This window comes from Lacerta agilis, chromosome 2, assembly GCF_009819535.1.
Source record: "Lacerta agilis isolate rLacAgi1 chromosome 2, rLacAgi1.pri, whole genome shotgun sequence".
Lineage (NCBI taxonomy): Eukaryota > Metazoa > Chordata > Lepidosauria > Squamata > Lacertidae > Lacerta > Lacerta agilis.
In genome coordinates, this window is record NC_046313.1 from 40887515 (window position 1) to 40910449 (window position 22935).

The window sequence follows — 22935 nt, forward strand, 5'->3', positions numbered from 1 at the left end:
TTGCCCGGAACCCTGCTCTAGTTGTCATGTGAGTGGCTGATCACATGACCGCCTCTCTGGCAACTGCTTTAGGAGCTTCAGCTATGGGGCTCCGCTCGGGTTTGGGGTTCTTGATGGGGGCGGCGCTGGTGGCGGCAGCTGCGGCGACATGCGGCTACCAGGTAAGGCGGTCTACGTCTGCACGGGTGTTATGGGGAAAGCTAGGGTGTCCCACTAAATTCTGGGATCTGGCGCCGAAGGATGGAGAAGGCTGTGCTGAAGGTTGAGGGGCGCAGCGGTCTAGGAGGTGCCTATATGGAGAGAGTGAGATTCGTGATGTTTGAATAAAAAGGGAAGTCGTACAGTGTGAGGAAACGGAGAGGATCCTCCGTTTAGGCTGCTCAAGAAGAAGATCGTGAAGAATCACTAAAGAATTTTATATGGTATTGTGCAGGAGTGCAGCAGTAGGGATTTATTTAAATCCAGAGTCCTTTTTGTAATCCATTGGGCAGGAAAACTGAGCAAAATTAGCAAGGTGACCTGCTATGAATAGGGCTAGGCCATTACTTAACTGAAAAGAGGAAGCCTGGAGGATTCTGTAAAGAAAAACCCTTCGAAAAAGGAAGCACACTGACTGGGGACTCAAGACTATGTGTATAGCTTCGTCATTCGTCTTAATTCATCTGAAATAACTGTAACTACTGTATAAAGGGTCCGTATAGTTAGAGCCATGGTTTTCCCAGTAGTGATGTATGGAAGTGAGAGCTGGACCATAAAGAAGGCTGATCGCCGAAGAATTGATGCTTTTGAATTATGGTGGTGGAGGAGACTCTTGAGAGTCCCATGGACTGCAAGAAGATCATACTTATCCATCCTTAAAGAAATCAGCCCTGAGTGCTCCCTGGAAGGGCAGATCCCGAAGTTGAGGTTCCAGTACTTTGGCCACCTCATGAGAAGAGAAGACTCCCTGGAAAAGACCCTGATGTTGGGAAAGATGGAGGGCACAAGGAGAAGGGGACAACAGAGGATGAGATGGTTGGACAGTGTTCTCGAAGTGACTAGCATGAGTTGGGCCAAACTGCGGGAGGCAGTGAAAGATAGGCGTGCCTGGCGTGCTCTGGTCCATAGGGTCACGAAGAGTCGGACACGACTGAACAATAACAACTGTATAACTATTTAGCTCCCACAGCTGCACTCCCTATAAGGATGAGCTGAAGCAAGAGAGTTCCACTCTGTAAATTAGGCAGGAGTGGATGGTAAGAGGTAGTTGTTGAGGCCAGAATACTCTAAAGGGGGAACCTGAGAAAGGGGGTGGGTTGTAGTCACGAGAAAATTGTCAGGTGACAAAGGAAATAGGGGTGGGAGGTGTGGCCAAATTGGGAAGATTCAGCTACAGAAGAGACTCTTTTTGCATCTGGGACTGCCCACACAGTACAGGTTTTAGTTTTGGTGCAGGGCTGGAGGCTAAGAACACAAGATTTGCTCCACTAGACCACACCAAGGTCTATCTGTTCCTAATATTAACCACCTATATACTTTTGATGGTCATTCCTGAATATCCAGTATTCTGATGCATCTGAGTGTAATTTCATTGAGCTAATTTAGGTGTAGCTGACATTGTGCTTTGCAGATGCTGTTGGGCTACAGTTCCCACCATCACTGACCATTGGTCATGCTGACTGGCACTGATGGAAGTTGGGAGTTCAACACCTTCTGGAGGACACCATGTTTGCTGCCCCTTGATTTATTTTAAAGCTATGTAGGCTAGTGGCTATAATCATATTCAGTGTTGGTTAATTCCATAGGCGCAGTGACTGAGAACCACCTTCAGCTTTCCACTGCTGTCCCCAAGGTTGTTTGGATGAAATCTGCTAATCCATTCTGCCTTTCCACAACTGCAAATCTCCCAGAGAGCTGGTGATTCTTATTGCGTAAACACTGATGTTTTTGAGATGGGTTGAGAGCACGGGCGGATTAGGGATTCAAGGCAGAGCTCTCTGGAAAGCTGATTCAATGTTTGTTATCAGCTATTTCCCAATTGGTTATGTCTTTCATGTTTGATTTGCTACCTGAGTTCCCTATCTACTTATAATGTTGTTCCTTGGGCAACTCTCAGTCTGAATACTGAGCAAACATAAGTCAAGGTAAAATCTCCTTCCTGTCCCCCAGTTCTGGGAAATGGCTTCACTGAAGGTCAAATACTTATCTTTGCACTCCTGATGCTCCTGTGTTAGTAAATTCTGCGCTCATGCACACCCCCACACTGGCAGCACAAATGGGCAGCTTCACATAGGCCAATAAATGGAGATCAAATGCCAAGGTCAGATTACTTACAAAGGAGCGAGGTCTACTCTTGGAGTAGTTAAATCCAGGCAACCTGTGAGACATATAACACCTGAAATTGTAAACTGTTTCTGTTTGCCAGTGCAGCACAGCAGAAACATTCTAACTATTAATCTGAATGTCCTCACTTTGAGGTTTCTACCCTTGCCTTGAGCAGCATCTTTTGACCCTCCAACCAGAGCTCTGCATTTTACATGGAAGAGAGTTCTGTTAGTGCAAAGATTAGTGCTAGTACAATGGAGTTTCCCCATATCTGCTCTGGAGAGTGAGAGAAACCAGGGCAGATTTATGGAGCATGCAAGGGGGGAAACATTCCACCGCACAGGGGAAAATCCTAGCTCTGACAGAACATTATGCTTAGCTCTGCACCGAGTACAACCCTAAACATTTTAGGCATCAGGGTTGTCTCATCCCAAGCTTTCAATAGATAATATATCTTTATTCTGCCTTTAATTTTCATGTATAACCTTTGATTTCTGCTATGTTACTTTAAGTGCTTCTAATGTGTTTTTTGGGAAGTGTTTCTCTTTTTTCAATCAACTGATTGTATACTTTATTGTTAGCTGCCTTCAAGCCTTGTGCTAAAATGTGAGTTGCATTTTTAAAAAATAAATAAAATCAGTGATAGAACATTGTAGACCTCATTATCTGCTGTTCTGAAATCTTCTGAATTGTGCTTCTCTACAAGCAGCAAGGAATGCTGGATCCCAGCTATTGTAAGCAAAGGGTTTATATTTGAGTAGAAAAATTACTGTACCACTGATATTGTATGCAAAATGTTTAGTTACCAATAGTATTAGCCAGTAGCGCTTCACTATGCTGTAGCTAGCAGGAATTGTTTCTGCCTCCTTCACAGTTATACTGAGTTAAACTACCTGTTTAGATGACTGCTGCTTTCCTGTGGCAGATTTTGAGGTGTTTCCTTGTGTATAATTTGTCTCTCCTGGCTCAGAAATGTGCTCTCTCTCTCTCTCTCCTTTTAGTCCTGCCCAGTGACAAAGCCCAACATGCTCAATGTTCACCTTATCCCACACACACACGATGATGTGGGCTGGCTGAAGACTGTGGATCAGTATTTCTTCGGAGGTGAGTTGAAACTGTGAAGTAAGCTTGTAAGCAGTCTCACAGCAAGGTCTGGCAAAAGGCTGTAAGTTTCTAGGATCTGTACTTTAGGTTAAGCAAGAGCCATTCTCTGAGTTTAGTGTTGAGTCTATGAAACTTGGCTCTAGGCCCTAGTAGACCAGTGTGGACATGTTTGGATTACTTTCCCTCCTTGAAATGGGGGATCCGTCCACAGGGCTGGGCTTCCTCGCCTTTTGACTGACTAGACTGTGTTGAGGGAATGATGCCCTAGTGGAGCAAAACCTTGCATCTCATTTCCAACAGACAATTGCTACAATCTTTAGTGTTTAAAGCTCAGTAAGCTTTGCAACAGTTCTCTAAGGTGCACACATATTATTCACTCCATGTTAGAAATGAGGGTTGAGGTAAAGAGATACAGTAGTACCTCGGTTTACGAACTTAATTCGTTCTGGAAGTCCATTCTTAAACCGAAACCGTTCTTAAACAGAGGCACGCTTTCCCTAATGAAGCCTCCCTCTGCCGGTGCCCTTCCACCATTCAGATTCTGTTCTTAGACTGAGGTAAAGTTCACAAACCAGGACACTACTTCCGGTTTTGTGGAGTTTGTAAACGGAATAGTTTGTAAACAGGGCCATTCTTAAACCGAGATACCACTGTAGTACCTTCTCTTAACCATAGTTCATAGCTGAAGTAAATTTTTTAATCAGGGACTTCTTGGCCTACATGTCATGCACTTCATCTTTGTGTTAGACCTGCTGGGTCTGAGCTTTAAATTGCTGTTCAAGTATGGAATTATTCAGCTTCTCTTTTGAACAAGAAGTCCATATGCTTTTTTCCACTGCCTCTGAGAAGAACCCACTGGGAGATAAGCCTTAGTGCTTTCTACGTCAACATCCTGTTCTGAAGGCTGCAGGTTGGTGGGTGGATTTTGCATGTTTCCTTTGAAGGCCAGAACAGTGCCACTGTGGAAATGTCATGAACCCTCTTTCAGCATCTCACACAGTGAAGAGGAGAGTCCCTCAGGGTGGGTTTATAGTACTGTACTGTTTTATGAATTGCAGATATTAGTTGTGACAGCTGTTTGACTGAGGGATGACAGGATATTTGTTTGTCCCATTTGTATGGTGCCACATAATGTGAAGTTCTCTGCAGGGACCTACGGTACATAAATAAAATAAACAAACACAAACATTAAATGGGGAGTTACATAAATATAACAAAAAATAACATACCTCAAACATAAAACAAACAAAACAGAGGCCTGGATTATCTCCTAATTTATTTAAATATGAGATTCTGCCCTTGGTTGTCTTCTTCAGGGGGGGGGCTTTCTCCCATCTAGCCAGTGCCTGGAGACTTTTTGGTCCAGACGTGAGCTATCACATTCGTCCTCACCTTCTCCCCATCCCTTGTCCATTGCCTTGCAGTCCGCAATGACATCCAGCATGCTGGGGTGCAATACATCTTGGACTCAGTCATCCCGCAGCTGTTGGCTGACCCCAGCAAGCGTTTCATCTATGTGGAAGTGGTCTTCTTTGCCCGCTGGTGGGGACTGCAGACTGAAGCCATGCGCCAGGCCGTGCGGCAGCTTGTTGCGGAGGGTAAGCATGATGGGCAGAGTGGGGCCCCTGTCTCCGTTTCCCACCTGGCTTCTCTGTGCGCATAAGGAAGACGGGGAGCTCTTTGCCTCTGGGGGTGGGGGAGCTTTCCTGAGGGAGAGTGGCGAGCAGGGAGCCAGCTAGTTCCTGTTTTATTTGTTCCATTTGTGAATCACTTCCCATGAAACGTGTCAGAGAGGTTAACAAGAAAAAGCATACATAAATGTATGGGTTGCCAAAGCAGCAGAGTCAGCTCAGAAGACTTTCTGCAATTGAAGAAATGAAGTGGGTGGCACTGCTTTCACTTGGCATAACCCAGAGAGCGCTCTCCCTCTGCCCCGCATCTGTGCAAAAGCATGCAGATACGGCTTCTCCTGCTCTGCTGTTCCTCTCACTCCCTCTCCCATCTGCTGTGGGGTGAAAGCAGTGCCCTGCTATATCCAGTAGGCTGAGGTGGGAGGGAGCAAGGTGGCAAAATCCATGAGAGGGGAGCCTCCTTTGCTTATTGGGGGCAATAAAGAGGCAAGAGGATGTTCTGGGCTGTGACCAGGCAACCTGGCCTGTTGAACTACAATTCCCATCAGGCCTGACCATTGACTAAGCTGCCTGGAGTGATGGGAGTTGTAGTCTGGGACCCAGGCTGTAAGAACGCTACCCAGAGGCTGTTTGTGGCAGAGGCTGCCAGTTGCTTTTTCACACCTGCTGGGGCTGGCCGTCACATCTCTGCTTACCTGCCTAAACACCTCTTGCTCTTCTTCAGAGCAACAGTGGAAGGCAGCACAAGTCTGGTCCTGATGGCCTCTCTTTTCCCCCTCCACTCCTTGGTAGGGCGCCTGGAATTTGTGAATGGCGGCTGGTGCATGAACGATGAAGCAGCCGTACACTATAACCCAGTCATTGATCAGATGAGCCTCGGCCTCCATTTCCTGAAAGAAACTTTTGGCGAATGCGGCCGGCCCCGTGTGGCCTGGCACATTGATCCTTTCGGGCACAGTCGGGAGCAGGCCTCGCTGTTTGCACAGGTCAGCCTCTGTCCCCAGGATATTCCTATTGCACACAACAGCTGCAGGATTGTACTCTGGGTCTCCTCTTCCAGTCGCTGAGGGCTCACCCACTCTCTCTTCTCCTACCCTCAAGATGGGCTATGATGGTTTCTTTGTGGGCCGCATTGACTACCAGGACAAGGCTCAGCGCGAGGCCTTGTGTGAGATGGAGCAGCTGTGGCGTGGAAGCGGAAGCCTGCCTCCCCCTGCTGCTGATCTCTTCACTGGTGAGCAAAGCTGACTTGTCAGACATCTCTTATTCTGATCTGGTGGTCCCCAATGTGGTGCTCATGGGCACCATAGCACCCTAAGACACCACTTGGTACCTGCCAAGCTCTCCTGCCCCTCCCAGGTTGTTTTATTTTGTAACTGGGGCAGGGTTGGTTTCATGGGGTATTGTTTGGGTGAGTATAGCCTGGCTGTTTTGGGGGAGTGCAACCTGTGTTTTTGTTTTTGGCTTTGTATTTTTTTTGGAATATGTACGGGTATTTTAAAGGGTGGGGGGTATTACTATTAATACCCTCTGTGAAATGGGTATTTTATGGTGCTGACGGCAGTTTCATAGATTTCCAAATATGCCAAGAGCCCCCCAAAAGTTGGGGATCCCTGCCCTGGCCAACCTACCAACAAAGCAGCTTAGTGCCTCCTGGGCAGCAAAGTTGTTTCCCCCAAGCAATGCAAATGGAAGACAAAGAATCACAGAGACAGGAGTGTTCTTGAGGATCCTCTAATCCAGCCTCTCTCAGTAATATCGATCTTGACTATGCCTCAACAATTGGTGCCATGTCTCTCTGTTTCTGTATTAATTGTCTCTTTTCACACTTAGATATTACCAATTTGGATTCCTCAGTAATGTGCACTTATCCCAGTGCCTCTTGGTAATGCTCCCCTTGTTCTATTCAGTCCTCCCCCCCCCCTCTCTCTGGGTGTCTCTTCCCCAAGATGGCTCTCGGCTTCCTCTTTTGTTGAACGTGGCCTTGTAGGATTCACCCTGCCTTTCTCATTTACCAAGAACATTCTGGTCAGAAAGCTCCCATTTCTCCCAACTCTCTCTTGGCAGGTGTCCTGCCAAACGGCTACAACCCTCCCATGTCTCTTTGCTGGGATCAGATCTGCTCGGACAACCCCATTGTCGATGACAACAGCGATGAGAACAATGTGGAGAGTATCGTGGCATATTTCCTGGGGACGGCGGCTGGTCAGGTTAGAGCAAAGGGGACCAAGGGTTTGCAGCTCCGTCCTCAGACAGGGGAAGGGAAAGGGAATTAGTTTGCTAACAGCAAAGATTTAAGACAACAGGATACGACCACAGACCAGACTTGACCCATTAAGCCTTCCCAAGTAGCCTGCCAGCCCCTGACTTAATTTTATGGCAGTGCCACCATGAGGGTGGGGAGGAGGAAGGTTTGGGAAATGCACAAAGTGAGGATGGTGTAACTATTGCACATATGGAAGCCACTGGATGAATACAAACTGATTCCTGCATTGAAATAATACAGGAAAAATATGGTTCATAGGCTTTACTTACCAAACTTCACTCTAAACAACTTTTAAAAATGAAGTTACATTCAGATAGTTGCATATTCCTTATTCTGGTCCTAGCCCTAAAGCATGATAACTTACATTACAAATATATGGCATCCTGATCTAAAATCGAAGCGCCTTCTCTTCTCCTTTGCAGCCTCCATTAGCCTTAGACTGTTTGCTGGAGACAAGAGATTCACACATCCATTCTCTTCAGTAGCTAAGAACAAAGAGGGCACTCCACCCAAGATGGATGCCTACAGATTAGCATATGCCATAGACCTGTAATACAACCCTTTTCTTATGACTGTGAGCTAAACGTCTTGTGACTGAGCTACAAAGATACAGCCCCACTTAATGATTAACCTGTTAGGCAATTCTTCAGCTTCATGGAAATTTCCAGCCATGCTTCACAGTACAGTACAGGCATATTATATATTTCCATTTCCATGTAACTCCCCCGCCCCTGTGTGTGTGTGTAAAGACTGTGGGATTTTTTTTAAGGGGGGCTCCCATTGCCAACTCTGGTCCCACCCACTCTTTTTAGCCCACTTATCATAGGCACTTTCGGAGGATTGGCAACAGGGCCTTATGCCCCTCTAGGTGTTAAAAGCACTCCCCACCTGACGTAAGGCAACCTGTGGGTCCTTTCTGAAGATGGTGTATTACTAGTGCACAGAATCAGACCATTGATCCATCTAGCTCAGCATTGTCTGTCCTGACAAGCAGATAGGGTTTTCAGAAAACCCTATCTGGATTTCTATCCCTGCCAGGGATTGAACCTGGGACCTTCCGAATGCAAAGCAGATGCTCTTCCACTGAGCCACAGCCTTTCCCCACACTGAGCAGCTGAGAGCTGGTGTAGCATAGTGGCACAGAGACTGAAGTACAAATTGGGAAGTCTGCAGTTTGAATCTTGCCTCTTTCATAAGCTCACTAGGTGGCCTTAGTTCAAGCCACTCTCTCTTAGCCTCAGCCTCTCCACCTGCAGTGGTGGAGGAATAATAATACTTTCTCTACAGGGTTGTTTTAAGGATTGCAGCAATATAAATGTGCTTCAAACTCTTTAAATATATATATATTTATTAAATTTCCACAAATTTCATATAAAATTCTAATACATAACTTTTTCCCCTTTTATCCGCTTCCCATCTCATTTTTGTCTTTTTTTTTTAATTCTATCCTGTTGCTGCACCCTGTCTTCATTCTTTTATATCATAACCATAATACAATAATCTCTAATTATTTCTGTTGCTCTTGGTTCAAATCCCGCTCACAGATCCATCCTGTTACATTTTTAAAAATAGTTTGAAAAAGGCTTCCACCTGTCCATAAAACACAGTCCTTATTAAGTTCTCTTATTTTAGCTGTTGGCTTTGCTGATTCGGCATAGTCCGTTGCTTCGCTTATCCATGGTGCTTTGAGCTCTTGGAAGCGTTATACAAATGCTGCAGCAAGGCTGTTGTGGAGTCAGGAGACAGGCCAACTCTCAGCATTCCTTCCTTTAGGCAAAACACTATCGCACCAACCACATTGTCATGACAATGGGATCCGACTTCCAGTACGAGAATGCCCTCCTTTGGTACAAGAACATGGACAAGCTCATCAAGCACGTCAATGCAAAGGTATTCCCAGTTTATATTTGTGGAGTCATATTCTGTGCTAAGCTTCCAGACTGTTTTCAAAGGCATACCCACCCCTTGACCTCGGCATAGGACAGCACATTCCGTAATGCAAAGGTAAAGGACCTCTGGACGGTTAAGTCAAGTTAAAGGCAACTATGGGGTTGCGGCGCTCATCTCGCTTTCAGGCCAAGGGAGCTGGCGCTTGTCCACAGACAGCTTTCCGGGTCATGTGGCCAGCATGACTAAACCGCTTCTGGCGCAATGGGACACCGTGATGGGAACCAGCACACACAGAAACGCCGTTTACTTTCTCACCACAGTGGTACCTATTTATCTACTTGACTGGCCTGCTTTCGAACTGCTAGGTAGGCAGGAGCTGGGACAGAGCAACAGGAGCTCACCCCATTGTCCGGATTTGAACCGGCAACCTTCTGATCAGCAAGCCAAAGAGGCTCAGTGGTTTAGACCACAGTGCCACCTGCACCCCTATAATCCAAGCAGGAGGCCAGCAGGGCATAGGTTTCTCAAGCCAGGCGGTTGCATCAGGCAATAGCCTCTGGTGACAAAGGTGGGTCAAGGTTTGGACCTGGTCCTTTTGCCAGGGAACCTGTGGCCTTCCAGGTGTAGTTGGCTTTCAAATCCCATCAGCTCCTGGCAGCGTATGGATGACGGGAGCTAGAAATCCCCATTCCTACCTTAGAGGGAAAGCAGCCTCTACACACAGAGAGAACAGGTTAAACATAAATTACCGCGGTAGTCAAACGTCACATTGACACCACCTCAGCCTTGTCTAGGCTAAACTTCAGTGAAAAACAGAGAGGGAAAGCCTCTCTCCTCCTTCCCCCAGTCAGCTCTGGAACTGAGAATGAGCCTCTTTCCTCATTCACATGCCATATTCTGGCAATGCTCGCCAGAGATATGACTTGGACTGCACCGAAAGAAAACTAGAGCTGGCATCGGGCCCTGTCTTTGCTGCATAGCCGATACATGTCCGTGCAGCCCTCCCTTTCCTCAGTGAGTGCTTGCCTGTTAATTTCCCTCGCTTCTCTCTTGCAGCAATTGAACGGGAGCCGCGTCAACGTCCTCTACTCCACCCCAAGCTGCTACCTGTGGGAGCTCAATAAGGCCAACATATCATGGTGAGAGGGCTGGGGCTGGCTGGCTGGCTGGGCGGGCCACCCGTGTTTGCAGCAGGAGCATCTCCTTAGGGGCTGGCCGCCGCCTCCTCTTCCCTAAGCAGGTGCTTAATTCTACCCCTGTGAGGTGGCTGCTGAATGCTAGCAAGGGAGGGTGGGTTTCAATTGCACGAGGGCTGTCTCTTTGATAGGACACAGCATGTAGCTGTCAGAGGCACCCCCCCTCTCAAAAAAGAGTGTTCTTTTCTATAGCTTCTTTCTAGGCCCAAACCCCTTTAGTGCCTGTTTGCCACTGTTTAACTGGGAGGGTTCATCTGGCCCCCACACCTGCATCCCTGCCATCTGCTTCCATCTTTTTTGCGTGTTCTGTTGGGGTAACGCCTCACTTCTTGTTCCCCAAGCAGCTTGATGACTTGAAGGAGTCTCCCCAGGCTGAAGATCTAAAGAGAGCACAAATGCTCACAGAGAGCACAGCCTTCAACAAAAGGGGAGAGGTTCACTGTAGTCCAAAGCAGATTGCCCAGACAGCACAAGCATTTCCGCTTCCCTGATGGAGCCATCTGCTCCCTTCTCCCTCTGTGTGTTGTTCTGAGGCTTCTCCTAACCCCCACCCTCCTCTGAGCCAATTTTCAGGGCTGAGGAGAGGGGAGGGGGGGAAAGCCCCATTGAGCTAGTGGAAGTTTTTGCATGGGTGGGGCTCTCATTAGTTGAATCCTGCCCATTGTAACTAAAACAAAGCTACAGGGTTTAATGTGCAATCTGAATTGCTTATTGATCTCATTCCATGCCAGTAACCTTGATCGTGTACTTTGGGTACATAGAAAATTGGGATTATTATTATTAATATTAATATCATCAAAAGGCATTTAGTGTTTTACTTGTCTAGCCTTGTAAAGGTTAGCTACTGCCATATTATAAGACAGGCATGCAGTCAGTCAGTGAATCCCTGGCAGAAGATGGATTTGGCCCTGGGCCGCCTCTCTCCATGCCTTCACATCCTGTGCTGACCACTTGCCACTTCCGTTTGAGGTACAAGGGAGGGTGATATGCCATATGCAGGTGTAGAACTTGGCTGAAATGAAATCTGCATTGGGCAGGACTGTGAAATACGATGACTTCTTCCCATATGCTGACGGTCCTCACCAGTTCTGGACAGGCTACTTCACCAGCCGCCCAGCTTTGAAACGCTATGAGCGGCTCAGCAATAACTTCCTGCAGGTCAGTGTTCAATTTCTTTGGGGGGGGTCTAGAATACAAAAAAAGAGAGTATTTTCCTCCCACAAGATACGGAGGAGAGGCAAAGAACCAGAACTCCTGGGTCCTGGTCCCGCTGCCATCACTGACTCCTTAGGCTCAGGACATACCCAACAGGCAAGCATTTCTCGTGCCTCTGATGCTGTTTCTTTACTTTTGCAGGTCTGCAACCAGCTCGAAGTGTTGGCTGGCGCACAAGCAAATGTGGGGCCTTATGGCAATGCCAGCAGTTCTGTGCTGCGTAGGTGAAATTGTGAGGGTTTCGGCGGGGTGGGTTCATCCTGATATCACAGTAAGAGCCGGGAAACGGCAGTAGCTCCCATGGTGGCTATCAGAGGGTCTGAGACAGGATCTGGTCTAAATTCTGAATTAACTTGCAGAATGTGATGGTGATTATTAGTTAATTACCTGGCCTTTGGCCTAATATCCCAGGGCAGTTTACAACATTAAAGCATAATATTACAAGTTTAAAACAACGTACAATAACAAAAATAAGGGGAGTCGTAAAAGTATGCACTTGCAGGTGTCAAAAGCCAGGGCAGAGGGCAGTGGTGTCTGTATTGGAGAGCCAGTGAGTCGGGGTGGCCACTGTCTGCACGTGTGAGCCAACCTATTGGGGTCCCATCCCAGTGTCCCGTGACACGCTCTTTTTCTTGCAGGCCAGGCCATGGCAGTTGCCCAGCACCACGATGCAGTGAGTGGCACAGCAAAGCAGCATGTGACCAATGACTACGCGAAACAGTTGTCTACTGGCTGGGATGCCTGTGAGGTGTGTGCTCTGAACCAAGAAAGTGGCCACCAGATGTGTCTCACATGCAGATGTATGTGAGCGCAACTGAATGAAAAGGTGGAGGGCAGCCCTGGCTCCTTAGTCCTCTGCTCTCCCCTCCAAGATGTTTGCTGATGCCTTTCCTAGACCTGTATTTATTTATCTGGATCTTCGCTGCCCTGGACTTGTTTTGGGTGGAAGGGTGTGTACAAATACATAAATGCGTGAAGTTGCTCTGTTTTCAGGACTTTGACCTTCCCCGGAGATCTTGTTATGTTTCCACACTTTTGCACAGGTACCTTCGTGACGAGAGTGGTTAACCTATAGCTACCATTTTCTCTGGCCTTGCAGGTTGTGGTCAGCAATGCCCTCACCAGTATCGTTGGAAGCAAAGAGAACTTCATCTATTGCAACTATCTTAACATCAGTGTCTGCCTGCTGACTGAAGTTGCCTCTACTGTAAGGGACCATCGTTTTTGTCTAGTCCCTTATCCCACTGGACACTTGAAATCTGTTACTTCCCTCTTTACCTGCAAGCATCAAGGGTTGTGCCTTGGCATTTGGGGAGACCTTCCAACACTGTCTCAGTTGGCTGGGCTCCTCTTGGCAGTCATTCATTCCTTCCCTAACATGTTGCTCTCTGCCCTTGCAGTTCATGGTGATTGTCTATAACCCTCTAGCCCGCCCTGTGGGATGGAACGTCCGGCTGCCGGTGAATGGAAGCCATTACTCGGTTTTAGATCCTAGTGGCCAGGCTGTTCTGAGTGAGGTAGGAAGCAACAGCCCCTGTTTCCCCTGTAGCTGGGGATGCTTGAGTGGCAGACAGAATTGAAACTGGCACTGTTTTCCTCACTGGGGCTGCCCGGTAATGAAACATTTGGTGGGGTGGCCAACGTAAGCCAAAGCTCTTGCCAACTTCCCAATCCTCCCCCTGTTGCAAAAATGCAGCTTACAGGGGCTAATTGTATCAAAAGTAAACATCAGTGCTTGTCTACTATCTTAGTGCTTCTCTACTCAATGGCCATGAAACTGATGTCCCATGTTGTATGGAATATCACAACACAAAACTCCCCTGGGTTCTTCAAGAGAAGAATAACCCTTCCAGGTGCTCTGCTGAGTGGAATGAAGAACTGTGCAAACTTTCTTTCCAGGTCATTCCCGTATCAAATTTCACCCGTGCTGTTCGGCATGATCGGGGCGATGCTGTCAATGAGTTGGTGTTCCAGGCATCTGCCCCACCGCTGGGCTACACCACTTACTTGGTCTCTAGACTGCCCGGCAAGGAGCCAGCACGATCCAGACTTCTGAAGAGGTTGCCCCACCAACCTGGAGCAGACAGACTTTCTTGGTCAATCCAGAATGAGGTATTCACCAATCTCACCATGACATTGGGCTGACTCTGCTTTGGTCTTCCTGGCCTGGTCTTGCATGCTCTTTTTATATGTGGCACAAGCCTTTCTTACAAAACTTTCAAAGGGCAATTTGTTTTTCTCAAGGAATAAAATATTATAACTTTGAGCAACAGAGAAAGCAGAGATTCCCACACCTGATTCCTACCAACAGTGGTATTCAGCAAAGTTTTACTCAAGAGTTCACCCATTGTACAGTGGTACCTCAGGTTACGTACCTGATCCGTTCCGGGGTGCCATTCGCACCCCGAAAAGTCTGTAACCCAAGCGGCGATATCGCGCTTCTGCACATGCACAGACCATGCAGAGAAACCCAGAAGTAAATACTTCTTGGTTTGCCGCGTTGGTAACCCGCGCCGTTCGCAACCCGCAGCGAACGCAACACGAGGTGCGACTGTAATTAATGGATGTGACTAAGTTAGGTTAATTAACTTCAGTGGGTCGGTCTATCCTGAGCAAAACTTGGTTGAATACTACCCAATATCTGGATTTTCAGTTCTCCATTCCCAAATGTTCATTTTGGTGTAAAATTAGACTATTCTTTACAAAAGTGTTACCAGACCCCTGAAATTGGGGACAAACTATGAGTTCAGTCTGTAGAAAGAAGTATAACCCAAATCTATGAACTAACAGTTCAGGAACAAAACAAGCTTTCTTGAGAAGTCATCTTCCTTGGAGACATCCATCAGAGGCAGCTCCTTTGTTTACAACTTGGGTAGAATGAAATGACCACATGATATACTTTTCCCTACTTTAAATTTTTTGTGGGGATCTGTGTCTTGAAAGCAGACTTCCCTGGAACGACATCACATCTTTTCATGCGCCTCCTGCCATCCACACTAAGAATCTTTTCCAGATTGCATCTTCTACAACAATTTTTATTCCTTTTCTCATTCCCTCCCCCCCCTCCTCCTTTCCCAGCATCTACGAGTTCTGGTTGACCCCAAAACAGGACTCCTGAAGGAGATTCAGAACCTGGATAAGAACATCTCCTTGCCAGTGTCTCAGAACTTTTTCTGGTGAGTTGTCTTCTGCTTTGAAAGGGAGCAGCTTTGGGAAGCAGTGTGGAGGAGAGCTCTCTACCTGGACTTCCTGGCTGCGAGCTAGACTCTCACCTCCATGGAAGGTGGATATTAAAGATGGGCTGTCTGTCTTTATCCTTTCCTGCTTGAATTATTGGCAGTATTTGGTGGGGTATTTGTTATAGCTGCATCACCAGTTCTGTCCATTGGCTGACTTCTTCAGGTATAATGCCAGCGCTGGGAATGAGGAGAATTCCCAGGCCTCTGGGGCCTATATCTTCCGCCCAGACACCTCTCAGACCTTCCCCATTGCCAAGGGAGCTCAGTTGCACCATGTGAAGGTAGGAGAAACCAGCAGAAGACGGCACAAATACTGGCTGAGGGATGATCATAAGCCTAGAAGGGCTGCTAGCCTGTCCAGGGAACTGACCCAGTCACCAAGGGCCTGAAGAGCTTTGGGTCCATTGTTAGAAGGATGGTGGCCATATCCAAGCTGGCTCTCTTAAGTGGTCTGCACCCTAAATCCCACATTCATTAACACTGAATCCCACAGCCAGAGCATGCTGAATGTCTTGTATGGCTTTGCTGGGCATTTTTGCATAGTTTGGGCTGCGGAAACTGTGTTGCCTTGCCAATGAATGTTCAGTGTTTCACTGTGGCCTAAAGAGACAGAAGAGAATTGAAGTTATGGAAGAAGTTGCAGTGTGGAGCACAGGAGATGAGAAAGTTGTGGTGATATAGGAGAAGATGAGGAAGAGATTAGAAGCTGTCACAGCTCCCATCCCCGTTTTCATGGATGTTTTTGTGGGAATGTTTAGGAGTGTGGATGAGTATATATTATTTATATATCTCAATCCCAGCTTGTGTGAGCAAGCTCCAAACTTAGCAGAGTTTACATTCCCTTTTAAAACACAGCAGAAAAACGTTTGCATAGGCTTGCTTAAGCCAGCTATATTCCTGGTATATTTCCCCTTGTTCCCTCTTAAAAGCAAAAAGACACAATACTGATTATAAGATATGAAAGGAGTTTACTTACAGACATCCATGAGTCACAGTACAGGCAAAAAGAGGCAGACGAACTTAGATAAATGTATTTACATGTGGTGAAGCTGATTCCATGAGGAAACAGGCTTCACCTCTGCTTCTCTCAGCTGCAGGCTGAGAGAGAGCATGCTGCTTCTTCAAAGGATGAGGCAAAATGGAGAGTGATCTTTGGGATCTTCCTCCCAGGTAAGACCACACCTACTTCTGGTTCCTGTAACTCAGTCCAGGTAAGCAGGAAGTTAAGCCTGGAGGACTGAGTTACCTTCATGTCCTCTCTAGGAGTGTTGTGTTTGGCTGCTCTGTGTTTACATCCCACAGTTTTGTCATGTATGTTGCTTTTGGGTCTTCATGTTTTACCATCCACAACCAGAATTTTTGTGTGTAATTATTCTATAACAAATACTGGTTCCATTTTAATTTCTTTGTTTGCCGAGCTGCAGTTGCCAGGGGTTGGTAGTGAAAACAGGCTTTGTTCCTCACTGGATTTCTGCTGGTGGCTCTTGAGTGATTGGGGAAGGCGGATTCTGCTGCCAGACCCCAAGAGCAGAAGCATCTAATGTGTACAGCAGGAGTGGCTAACCATTTGCAGGCCAAGGGCCACATTGACCCTTGGACAGCCCGCCAGGGGCCAAAGTGGGGAAGGCAAGATCTGCTGTTCTCAAGGCTGATACCCAGAAGACTTTACCCATCAGCTAGTCTACATTATTGAAAATATTTTTATCATTGGCAGGGATTTGTGTGGGAAAGGGGGAAGCTGCATGTTAGCCTCCTGGTTTATAGTTCATGCCTATGCAATTTCAAGCCTAAGGTTTCTCATGCATGTGTGGCAGTAGAGTGCCCTGAACTACTTTGGCTACCACTCTGGTACGCCCAAAGGCCAACGTCTGCAATCCCCTTCCTCCTTCCCGCCCTCCTGTCTGCACACAGTCTCCCCAACCCCATCTGTGCCACTTTTTATCGATAGAAGGGGCTGCATATCGATGCCAGGCAAACTGAAAATAAAACCTTCATGTGCCTCTTATCTGGCAGACCCAAGTGGTGGAGGAGCTGTACCAGAACTTCTCTGCCTGGTGCTCCCAGGTGGTGCGACTCTATGCCGGGCAGCCGTACGTTGAGCTGGAATGGACAGTGGGACCCATCCCTATCCGGTGAGTGTTTGGAAGGTGGGGCTGGGGCCTTCCCCTTGTCTTCAGAGTGCATCTCTGACCTCTGGGTTGTCCCACAGAGACGGTCTTGGCAAGGAGATCATCAGCCGCTTCGAGACAGACCTGCAGACCGCTGGCCGCTTCTACACAGACTCCAACGGGCGTGAGATCCTAGAGAGAAGGTACTGGCGGGAGCAGCAGGCAAAGTGAAGCTTTTGTGTCTCGGGACTGTCCCTCCATAGCCTGGACAGGAGCAGAGGATGCTAAGAGCGTAGGGTGCAAGCTGCTCTTTCTCCATTTTGACTCTACCTCTCCCCCATCTCCCAATAGATGTGTAACGGGGAGGATAATACTGGCTTATTGTAAGAAATCCTAAGAAAGTGCCTTAGGAAGAAGTGTCTCTTAACTTAGTTGCTGCTGCCAACACCCTGGGGTCCATTTTGCTCTGCCTCTACCCTTCCATGTTCTGTTTTTCCCTCCTCGTTCACAATATCTGGCTGGGTGCATCTGGGTTCCTAACTGGCTGAGGAAAGGCAGGAGGTTGATATTCCCCTTTCCCTTCTCTCTCTGCTCGCCCTGGTGCAGGCGCAACTACAGGGCCACGTGGAACCTGAGCCAGACGGAGCCTGTGGCCGGCAACTACTACCCTGTCAACAGCCGTATCTACATCAAGGTAATGGCATCCCTTGGGCACTGTGACGGGCCCACATGCAGATCTAGCAACCCGCACAGCTTAATTGTGGGAAATGTAGGGACAGGTGTTCCTCTGTTTCCATTGAAGGTTTGGGGCAAAGGTTGAGGGAGGGGGCTGTGTTCAAGTGTGGTGGGAATGGGGGCCTAGAGAGAGAGAGCACAGCTGCCCTGCCCTCCTGTAGCACCTAGCGAGCAGTGTGGCAGGAGACTTTCTTAATGTGCGCACACATGCAGCTCTGTCCTCTTGCCTTCTATTTGAATCGCTCCAGGACCAGAAGGTGCAGCTGACGGTGCTGACAGACCGCTCGCAGGGAGGCAGCAGCATCTTCGACGGCTCTCTTGAGCTCATGGTGAGCGCAGCAGGACTTCCAAGTAGCAAGAAGGGCAAACTGCCTCAGTGTCAGGCCCAGGAAGAGAAGGAACCACGGTCAAGTAGAGAGGCCCTCGTAGGCCGGGCGACTCTGGGCATCCAGAGAAAGCCGAGAGCTACCCAGTCAGGAGTCATGGAGGATGTGTAACTTTCACATTTCCTTCTGGGCAACCTTTTGAAGTTTCTATCCCAGTGGTGGGCGGGGCCAGAGGCCGAAGTGGGTGGAGTAACACATGCAAGTGCTACCTTTGTGCAGTTGGCTTGTTTCTACAGAACCTCTGCATCCTGTATCCAGACATGAAGGAGGCCTTATCAGACACAGTCCAGCCAGGCAAAAGGACTTGGGCTACAAAGCAGGGGCAGGGAGGGGTAGGGCCTGAGGTGGAGAGACCCGAGGGTGGGTGGGGGGGCCTATATTCAGCCCCTGACCCTGACGTTGCCCACTCTGCCTTAAATAATAGCAAGGCCAAAGCTTATACCAGTGACTCCAGTGAAGGAATTGCTGGTTCTTCAGCATCTTAGAGTGGCAAGTCCACTTTGTAGCACCGGGCCCTGACAGCTGCAAGGCAAGCAGACCAGCCCGACCTGCAGTACTTCCTTCTCCCAACTTGCATCCCCTCTCCCCCTTTCCTCCATCGTGGTCTTCAGGTACATCGACGGCTGCTGCATGACGATAGCCGGGGCGTAGGGGAGCCATTGCTGGAACCTGGCGACTTCCACCATGGGCTGGTGGTGAGGGGTCGCCACCTCATCCTCTTGGACACAGCAGAGTCGTCAGCTGAGCAGCACCGCCTGTGGGCCCAGCAGGAGTTCATGGCACCACAGCTGGTGTTGGCCCCAGGGGGTCAGGGACCTCCATACCAGCCTGGCCAGGACAACGTGAAGGAGGTGAGGGAATGGTTGGGAAAGCAATGAAGTCAATCAGCTGTGGCTGCCAGTTGCACTCACTCAAGGCCTTGCATGTGCAGCTCTGTGGGCGAGCTCATGCTTGGCAGGCAAAATGGTTCCACCTTTGGCTAAAGAGGGCAGAGCTTGGTCTCTGCCCCAACCTTTGGAAAGGTGCTCTCATTCAAAGTAAATGGCACTCGATTAGATAACCCAAGACACTCCAAGTAAGGCAGATTCCCATATTGCTCTACAGACTGGGCCCAGAATATATTGGGCAACACATTTCTTTGTATAAATCAAATCCCACCCACTAGTCCACATAACTTTCTTAGGAAATGATGTGATCCAAAAATAACAATTCATTGGCAGGTGGAGACAGATGTTTTATTCTTACAACGTATTTCTTATTCTTGAGCCCGTTACCTTTTTCTGACTTTCACAACTTATTTGTGTCACTTTTTTTCTTACTTTATTGCTTTGGAATGTTTTTAAGCCAACTCTTTGAAATGGCTGATCAGTAAAGTAAAAGCTAGTGAATCTCCGCTCCGTTCTAATCTGGTGGTGTCATATTATGATGCTTGTCTGATTGACTCTCTCCTTCCCCAATTCCAGTTCTCTGCTCTGCACCAGGCTCTCCCTTCAAATGTCCACTTGCTCACGCTGGCCCAATGGGAGCCTGACTCCGTTCTCATCCGTCTGGAGCACCAGTTTGAAAGGGGGGAGAGCGTCAATGGCTCCATGCCTGCTGTTGTTAACTTGCTGGTAGGTCTCTTTTGTAATATTCTTCACATCCCTTTACAAGAAAGCCTGTGAGGCATGCCAGCATTTATTTCTCTTGTCTTGCAGATGAGGGACTGAAGCTCACAATGAGTGACTTACTGGAGGCACTCTAGTGAATTTATTGGCTGAGCTGATATTTGAACCAGGGTCCACGTCTCATTTTCTTCACTACTATGTTAGTTCTTAGAAACTCTGCCCTGTTCTCAGAAGTAGGATATTCAAATTATGGAGAAGAGAAAGCTAGTCTGTGTTAGTTAATCCACAGTTAAAGGGCTTTACTCTCTTGTGTGTGCGCTGCAGCTTCCAAAACCACCTTAAAAGGTTGGGAGAACTTCGAAGGGAGTGAGTTTAAGGAGTTTAGCACTGGGGTATAACTTCAACTAATAGCATGATATGGAATCTCTTTGAGTTGTCACCATACCCTGTATGGCTTTTCTCTCCACACCCTAGAACTTGTTCTCATCTTTCAACATCATCACTGTGCAAGAGATGAACTTGGCTGCTAACCAGAAGCGGGAAGACATGAGCAGGCTGATCTGGCAGCCAGCTGAAGGTAAGTCTTCAACTCTGAATGTGGCTACTGTGACAGACCTGATGGGCCATATCTGTTGCTATAAGAGGAAGAGGGCCAGTGGTGACCAAAATAACCAAAAATCCCTGGGCAATGCCCTCTGCTAGTAACCAAGTTACTTAAGTCAAATCCTTGGACTTCAATGGGTCTACTATGCATGTGACCAAGGTGGCTCACTGCTCTAAACTACAGTAGCACAGAACCCATCTTCCTCTGAGGTAATCCTTCACACCAACTAAAATAATCGGCTATGTCTGTGCTTACAGCATTAAACTGCTTTGATCCTCGTGTCCTAAGCAGTGGATGTGTTCATAATGACAATGGTTCATAAATTATATGTGTAAGAATGCTATTTCCTTGTTTTAAAAAACAGCCTTTGGTCAAGCCAGTCCATTCCACCTCTGGAACATGGTGAATTTGGTACCATCCTGCTCATGTTAATTATATAGGTAAAGGACCCCTGGATGATTAAGTCCAGTCAAAGGCGACTGTGGTTGCAGCGCTCATCTCGCTTTCAGGCCGAGGGAGCTGGTGTTTGTCCACAGATAGCTTTCCGGGTCATGTGGCCAGCATGACTAAACCGATTCTGGTGCAACAGAACACTGTGATGGAAACCAGAGAGCACAGAGGGTGGTGCTGTGGTCTAAACCAGGGAGCCTCTTGGGCTTGCTGATCAGAAGGTCGGCTCTTCAAATCCCCACGACAGAGTGAGCTCCTGTTGCTCTGTCACAACTTCTGCTAACCTAGCAGTTCGAAAGCACAGCAGTGCAAGTAGATAAATAGGTACTGCTGTGGGGAAGCTAAACAGCATTTCCATGTGCTCTGGCTTCTGTCGCAGTGTTCTGTTGTGCCAGAATCAGCTTAGTCATGCTGGCCACATGACCCAGAAAGCTGTGGACAAACACTGGCTCCCTTGGCCTGAAGAGACATGAGCACCGGAACCCTAGAGTTGCCTTTGACTGGACTTAACTGTCCAGGGCTCCTTTACCTAATTATAGAACTGTCCCCCAAAGCTGCATAAGATCCCAGAATTCCCTGAGTGTCTCATATCATGCATGATTGAAACAGTTTAGACTACACTTGCTGTGCAGTGGTTACTTCTAATGTTGTCAGTTTCTAAGAAGAGCTTGGGTGTGTGAGTAAGAGGCAAAGAGCCTTTCCCCAAGGCAGAGGGGCTCAGTCCTGTTTCTTTCCTCCTTCCACCGACACTTTACACCCCATAGGAAGCTGCCTAATATCAAGGCTGACAAGAGGCCCATGCTTCATTACTGTCTACACTGCCTAGCAGCTGAGCTCCAAGCAGCAACCTTTACTAGTTTTACCTGGAGGTGTCGGGTGTTGAACCTGTGGGAAAGCTGATGCTCTTCCAGTGACCTATAGTCTTTTCTATTAGTTATTCCTGACATGTGGTCCTGCTGTAGTCTACATGACGATATGAAGCTACTAGGTGAGGCAGAAGGTATATGCCCTGTTTTCCACCAGCACTGTTGCAGGGATCTGTCCTTCCCTCTGTTAGAAGATTGATTACCCTTGCCAGTTAGCGGGCAATCATCTGCATGTAACTCACAGGCTTTCCACCAAACACTTGCAATGGACTCCCAGAGGCAAGGGACTTGAAGCCACAGGATCATGTATGTAAGCTAAGACCAACTGCATTAATTAGTCGACCAAAGATACTTGTGCCATTGCTAATCTACTTCATTAGATGCACAACTAGTCCTATTGTTTCTTTCCAAAAGCGTCTTATCGACAAGGGACTGGGGTTACAATATTGTCTTTCCTAAACTCCTATCCACAGGCGCAGCGAAACAGCAGTCCAGTAGCAGGCTGGACCCAACACACATTGCACTACAACCCATGGAGATCCGGACGTTCCTGGCTCGTATTCAGCACAAAACAAGGCCTGGCACAGAGATCTGAGCAGAAGGATTAATATTCCGTCCAAATGGAGTTGTGTCAAGCAAGGGCAGGACACTGGAGCTCTTGACGGGGCCTTTTCAATGGAGATGAAATGATTTCTCTCCAAGCCAAGACATTCTCGTGGAGAGAGGATTCTTTTAGGCTGCTAAAAGGCAGTAGAATCAGCTACTGTGAACTTCTGCAATGATTTTGGTAAATAAGGGATCACTGAAATGCCTTTATACTCCCTTTTCCTCCACACATACACACCAAAGAAACTTGGATCATTTTCAGGGGAGGGTGTGGAGTTGGTGGAGTACTTGGGCTACCGTAAGTGCAATCATTACCTTTTCAATAAACCACTTAAAAACACGCTGCAACATTCTGCTTTTAGACCCCAGTCTGGCATCTAAGTACACAATAAGAGGGAGAAACAGGCAGTTTTGTTTCTTTTAACATACCATCTTTCTAGGGCTTCAGACAGAGAGGACTTTCCCAGCCCAGTCTGGCAGAGCCAGGAATTCAATCTTGGAGTTGTTGCTGCATGGAAAGGATTTGGGCTTTACCCTGACTCATTATTGCACATGCCATTGGGCTGGAGCCTGTGGTGCTAAACAGTGTGACTGTGAGGTGGCAACAGGGTTTCCTAATACTGCTACTGTCTATTCACTAGATTCTCAGACTTGACCTTCCACTATTTAGAATGGAAAAACCATCAACAGTGAAGCAGTGCATGAGGATGATCTTAAAATATCATTTT

General features: G+C 47.7%; 1 protein-coding gene across 1 annotated transcript; it reads left to right on the forward strand.

Moving 5' to 3' along the window:
• The first annotated feature begins 29 nt into the window (after positions 1-29).
• MAN2B1 (mannosidase alpha class 2B member 1) lies at positions 30-22548 on the forward strand. Its single transcript, XM_033139761.1, has 24 exons — positions 30-161; positions 3306-3408; positions 4833-5006; positions 5832-6025; positions 6141-6273; positions 7107-7249; positions 9079-9195; positions 10252-10334; positions 11429-11549; positions 11748-11826; positions 12245-12354; positions 12706-12813; positions 13007-13123; positions 13506-13718; positions 14685-14782; positions 15009-15126; positions 16859-16977; positions 17055-17156; positions 17560-17647; positions 17937-18017; positions 18686-18925; positions 19538-19687; positions 20156-20258; positions 22075-22548. The coding sequence occupies exons 1-24, from the start codon at positions 45-47 to the stop codon at positions 22194-22196; spliced, it is 3033 nt and encodes a 1010-aa protein (XP_032995652.1). The 5' UTR covers positions 30-44; the 3' UTR covers positions 22197-22548.
• Positions 22549-22935: the final 387 nt, after the last annotated feature.

Excerpts from the sequence above, each read along its gene's own strand:
- MAN2B1 (XM_033139761.1), top strand. The coding sequence starts at position 45 with ATGACCGCCTCTCTGGCAACTGCTTTAGGAGCTTCAGCTATGGGGCTC. Across the intron at positions 6,274-7,106 it reads TGCTGCTGATCTCTTCACTG|GTGTCCTGCCAAACGGCTAC; the intron begins GTGAGCAAAGCT and ends CTCTCTTGGCAG. Across the intron at positions 13,124-13,505 it reads GCCAGGCTGTTCTGAGTGAG|GTCATTCCCGTATCAAATTT; the intron begins GTAGGAAGCAAC and ends CTTTCTTTCCAG.